Source organism: Aptenodytes forsteri, unplaced genomic scaffold (assembly GCF_000699145.1).
Source record: "Aptenodytes forsteri isolate BGI_AS27 unplaced genomic scaffold, ASM69914v1 Scaffold29, whole genome shotgun sequence".
NCBI classification, from domain to species: Eukaryota; Metazoa; Chordata; class Aves; order Sphenisciformes; family Spheniscidae; genus Aptenodytes; species Aptenodytes forsteri.
In genome coordinates, this window is record NW_008794520.1 from 2314993 (window position 1) to 2320659 (window position 5667).

At 38.1% G+C, this 5667-nt stretch overlaps 1 protein-coding gene across 1 annotated transcript in view; it reads left to right on the forward strand.

The window, feature by feature from the left end:
* OSBPL11 (oxysterol binding protein like 11) overlaps positions 1–5667 on the forward strand; it is a 27408-nt gene that overhangs the window by 1107 nt on the left and 20634 nt on the right. Inside the window, exons 2-4 of the mRNA XM_009290991.1 lie at positions 62–237; positions 1045–1124; positions 2142–2324. Of these exons, the coding sequence (XP_009289266.1) occupies positions 62–237; positions 1045–1124; positions 2142–2324 (439 nt within the window). The remainder of the gene's footprint in view (positions 1–61; positions 238–1044; positions 1125–2141; positions 2325–5667) is intronic.

Genomic DNA, 5667 nt, shown 5'->3' on the forward strand with positions numbered 1-5667 from the left:
CCCCCCCCCGGAAAAGAATGAGCTGGTGTTATTTAGTATATGTGCTTGGTTATCATTGCAGATTTTTTGTTTTAAACAATGAGGCTGGCCTGCTGGAATACTTTGTGAATGAGCAGTCGAGACATCTGAAGCCCAGGGGTACCCTGCAGCTAGCTGGAGCGGTAATTTCACCCAGCGATGAAGACTCTCACACCTTTACAGTCAATGCTGCCAGCGGGGAGCAGTATAAACTAAGAGGTAGGACCTAGATTCTTGGGCAGGGGATTCTTCCACTAGAGGACACTCCTGGCCCTCACCTGTGGCTGCTCTGCTGGGCTTGGCTGTGTGGCCAAAGCCAGAGAACTTGTTTGGCAGACTGCTGCAACGAGAGTTATATGTGAAACTTTAATCCCACTCTTCAGTTAGGAACCGTCCTTTATGGATGGTTCCATACTCTTTGGGTTTGATGACTTTCAGAAGACCATGAACTTAAGATGTGTAGAATGGGGTTTAACCTTCATGTATAATGTCCTTAAACCGTACTGATTCAGAGTTTTCTAAATCATTGGAGGTAACAGTACTGTGTTGATGCTTGCACAGAACTATGTTATTCCTAATGTTCAATATGTTAGCCTTCTTGTGATGGTTACAGAAGCCCATTCTCTAATCTTGCAGGCTATGGAAATCTGGGAGATAGATATATATATATATATATAAAAAAAATTTCTTCCCTTGAAGACTTGCTGTCATTATCTAATTCAGGGTACCTTACTCTAATTCCAGGAAAATGTGTCATGTTGTTAGATTAAAATGTTTGTGAGGGGAGTTATTGTTTGTTGAAGTTATTTCTGTGTTACAAAATTTAAAAAAAAAAAAACAGTACATGCCATTTATGTTGAACTTTATTTAATGTTATAGCTAATTACTGGTCAGCTGAGAAAGCTTTAGATAAAAAATACTTTGTACTGTTAAAGTCTTCTGTTTGTTTTTAAAGAATTAAGCAGCCTTTTGCCGAGACTTCGAAATGTCTTCATATACATAATCACTTTGGTTTGCTTTTATTAGCTACTGATGCTAAAGAACGGCAACACTGGGTTAGCAGGCTACAGATATGCACACAGCATCACACGGAAGCTATTGGAAAGGTATTGTATGACTGATATTTTCATGGGCAAAAATAATTGAGGCTGGTGGTAGAAGTAGTTCCAAATACAACTATCCTGTTATCTAAGACAAATAGTGTGGTTGGGCTTGACACTTATGTCAAGAAACGTTTTTCTGAGTAATAGCTGACTTGTAATAGAAATATGCTTTAGGAATGACACAAAGTGATGTCAGTTTGCCTCTGAAGAGCTGAATGGTCCTCCCTGAGCAGGTACTGGTGAGCTGGTGTTTGAACAGGAGGCAGAGCTGAAAGATCAGAGTATTAGCCCAGTATTTTCCAGTGGTTTTGCATTTTTTTTTTTAATGGATAAGGAAACAGGTCTTCAGTGTTATTGAAGCCATTGCATTTTGGGAGCTTTCCTTTTAGTTTAACTTTTTTTTTTTTTTTTAAAACCACTCAACAGCCCACAAATACATTTAGGATGAATGCCCATGTTTGAGAAGCAAGTCCTCAACACTGTATCTGAGGGTTGTTGCTTCCATTTGCTAACCATGTGGTGGTTGTGAATATAGTGTATTTTATAGAATATCCTGATTACCATAACACCTATTCTGATACCTGGCTAAAACCTTGCTTTTAAGGTAAGATCAACATCTTGTAGCTGGCTTTGTTGTAAGAGATAAGTTCAATAAATAGTTCTAAATGAAATCCCATTTTCTTAAATGTGAGCTCTATCCTTGCAGGATCTGTTAGGAGTCAGTTTCTAGTACTGTTGCAGATCAAGGGCAATTTTCAAGTCAGAGAAGTGATACATATTGATCAATCTCATTTCACAGATTGTTCATAATTAGACTATAAAACAAGGCAACTGTCAGTAGATAGTGCAAAATATTTACTTAGCAGATGCCAGTAATACATTATTAGGGCTTTGTCATCTGTCCTTGCTCTATAAAAAATCAAGGATTAAACTGTTCTGCTGTATCTTTCAAATTAGAATATTTGCTGGTTATTAGGAATTAATTGTAAATGTTTCTCAATATGCTTATTTATTCACTAGAACAACCCTCCTCTGAAATCTCGCAGCTTCTCTCTTGCATCCCAAGGAAGTGCCAACTCTCCTGGTGTGCAAAGAAGACCCAGTCAAAATGCAGTTTCCTTTTTCAGTGTTGGACATCACAGATTGCCAACTGGAAAAAGAGTTCCTATTATGCAGCCAGATCACCTTGTAGATGTTAGAGAGGTTTGTATGCCTTAAATTACCTTACAATCTTTTGAAAGAGCTGTCTTATTATTTGTAGGATTGTGGAGAAACATGCTATCCTTAGTTGAATATATTGTCAATACCATGTCCTAAGCTATTATTGCATAGCTGTGTGAGGATAAGTAACTTGCCTTGGCTAATTGTAGAAGTATGTGGTGTATATTCTGACTTTTGTACTCCGCAATAATATCCTGATGCTCAAGATAGAATTTTGCATGTTCTCATCCTTGCAAGTCCTAGCACTACAGCTGACAAGGAAGTACAACATCCCATACTATGATACTATTATATCATACACTGTTTTCTTCCCGTGTCAAGCTATAGAAGAATTGATTAAGCTGTACTTGTATCTCCTATGACTAAGGAGAAATTGGTCATGATTGATGTTTAAGAATACTAATACCACTTTCTGGTATGCTAATTCATGTGGACAAATTGTCTAGGGATGGATGTGATTGAAAAGAGAGCAAAATAAAATGAGCAATTCAGAAGTATGCTTTTTTCCCCCACTACACATTCAGGTGTAGTGTATTTTGGAAAAAAACAGAAATAATTACTTTGCCATCTTGACTGTCGGAATGGACTGACTACTGGTTGATTTAACTTGTGAATATTTACTGGGTACCTCATGCAAATCTAAAGCTAATACTAACAGAAAAGTTGTTGCTGAATTACAAACCTGTGTTACTTAGTAGTAGTATGGATATTAATGAATATTTTAATGTTAGCAGTGTAATTACTGTACTGTGATAAATTTCTTGGCAAAAATAAGTTTCTAATGGAGGGCTTTTTAATTTAGCAAATAACGATCTAGGAAGCGTGAATAGTTTAGAAATTGAGCTTGGACAAACTGGGACAGAAGAGTGCTCTGTATTGTGAGCGTCATTAACCTTAAAATATGTGGCTGAGCATTGTGGTAAGTTCATCGGTGGGAAGCTGTAAATGGGTATTGAAAATACTTTCCCTGGTATGGTATGCTGCCATCCTCATCGTTCCTTGATTTAAATCATCAAGTGCTGTGGCATAATTATTCAGTAAGCTAGATGAGATGACTGCCTCTTCAGAGCCTCTTTAGACCTTAGAATCTGTGAATCTCTCTGAAGTCCACAGCAGACTGTTCTTGCAGATGTCTTGCAAAAGTGTAACTGCTGCCATCCTGTTTATATCCTGTAATAACAGTAAAGTCTCCTAGAGTGCTAATGCAAAGACATGTGAAGTCCTGTCAGGTACCCAGGAAAACTTCAGCTGGCATCCTGTGGCTTCTGTTTTTTATGAGCTGGTTCATCTGCTTTATCCTTTGAAAGAGAAGTTTTTCTTCCAAATAAACTTTAAAACTGAAGCTGTACAGGTAGTTGCCTTTCAGTTTGATTCATCAAGTTACCTCTTACTTGTGATAAACTTCTTACTAGTGTGGTACAACAATTACAACATATGGTAAACTTAAATAGTATTTGCACTTTCCTACCTATTGCATGAAAACAGCAACAATACAGAATATGGCATTAATATTTACAGAATTCACGCTTACGGTCTCTTAGCAGTTTTTCTTTCTTTTATCTGCTGTTGTATTTTGGTGTTTGAGAAGCTACCCTGTTTATGTGAGGTAATGTTTCAGAAATGGCTTTTTAACTTTTCAGCTTTTCAAATGGCAATATGGCATTCAAAATTTGAGGGAGGAAAGAGGAGAGTGTGAGCTGGAGCACTGAAGCAGTGGCTTGCATCCTCTAATTGGGATTCTCACTGGGTGGGAAATAAAGTGGAATGGTTTTTCTTAGCATTGCAAAGAGCACAGAAAACTATTCATGTTCTCTTTTGATTGTTGAGTTTGGTGACACAGCATGATTATTTATCAACTTAAAATTTTTTGACCTGTTAAGATGAAGAATCCTCAGTAATGGTAGCTTTTCTGAATGTCAAAGTTAGTTTGCTTGCCTTTTTGAAGCTACAATGCTTGTTAGATACAATGCCTACTTTTTTTAGGTATAGTTAAAATACTTAAAGGGCAGGTGCATGCCTGTTACGCTTGAGCATAATACACCTTGAATACTTGTAAATTCAGTTGGAGAAGCTGTGGAAAGAACAGCTTCTCTTTCAAAGGATCTGCTGTGTGGTGATCTTTAATTTTCCTGTGAATTGCACTGTAGCTAGTTCTTCTGTCAGTCCCTTTCCCTTCTACTTCCCCTTGTTCTTGGCTGAATACATGTCACACTGCTGACTTGGATACCTTGCAAAACAGGAGATCTAAGAGGATCTTTATGCTGACTTGCACTAAATGCAGGTGCATGTGTGTTTGCAAAGTGAGAACTATAGCCTGTGTACTTCTGATAGATTTTGAGTTTTTAATCACAGTGCTTTTTCCTCTCTTGGCACTATTTCTTTTTTCTTCTTGTTCCCCCCTCCCCCCGTTTGTGGTTTGTTTTTTTTTTTTTAACAAATCTGAGTATAACGTCCCCCCCCGGCCCCCCTCCCCCCGTTGTTTTTTTTTTTTTTTTAACAAATCTGAGTATATAAGCAGGAAAAGCTTAGGACTGTTCAGAGTATGTTCTTTGAAAGGGGAGATGTGCCTATTTGAACTTCAATGCTCAGTATAACATGGCTTGTCCTGTTGTCTGGCCTGATCCTGGAATGAGGTGCTTGGGTGCTACTGTGTAGTAAATTACTAAGAGTGAAGATCACCGGAAAGGTTGTAGTGATTTGTCAGCTAATTATCTGTGTCTTTTTTGTTGTTGTTTGTTTGTTTTAATGCAGCAGAGTTTTTTCAAAGTATTGGAAAAAAACTTGCACACAAAGACTTATATCACATTCATGACTGAAAGAAAATAAGACACGTATTCTGATAGCAACTGATGTGTTTGCATAGGCAAGATATATAACTGTTTTACGAGCTTTCTGCCCTGTCACTCTTGGGACGTGCTAAGGCTGACTGTGCACAGTTAGCTCCACTTCCAAAGAGCCAATGCTCTGAAAATTCACACGATAGCATGCTATGTAGCCAAGCCCTAAAATGTTCCAAATACCACATATGAACTTGGATGAATACATATTGCCTAAGAATTTATTGCATAAAACCTTAAAAGCAGTTCCTGGAAGGGATTGCAGGCAAAGGTACTGTCCTGGTTTCAGCAGGGATAGAGTTAATTTCCTTCCTAGTAGCTGGTACAGTGCTGTGTTTTGGATTTAGGATGAGAACAATGTTGATAAGGCACCGATGTTTTAGTTGTTGCTAAGTAGTGCTTACACTAGTCAAGGACTTTTCAGCTTCCCATGCTCTACTGACTGAGAAGGCTGGAGGTGCACAAGAAGCTGGGAGGGGGCACAGCCA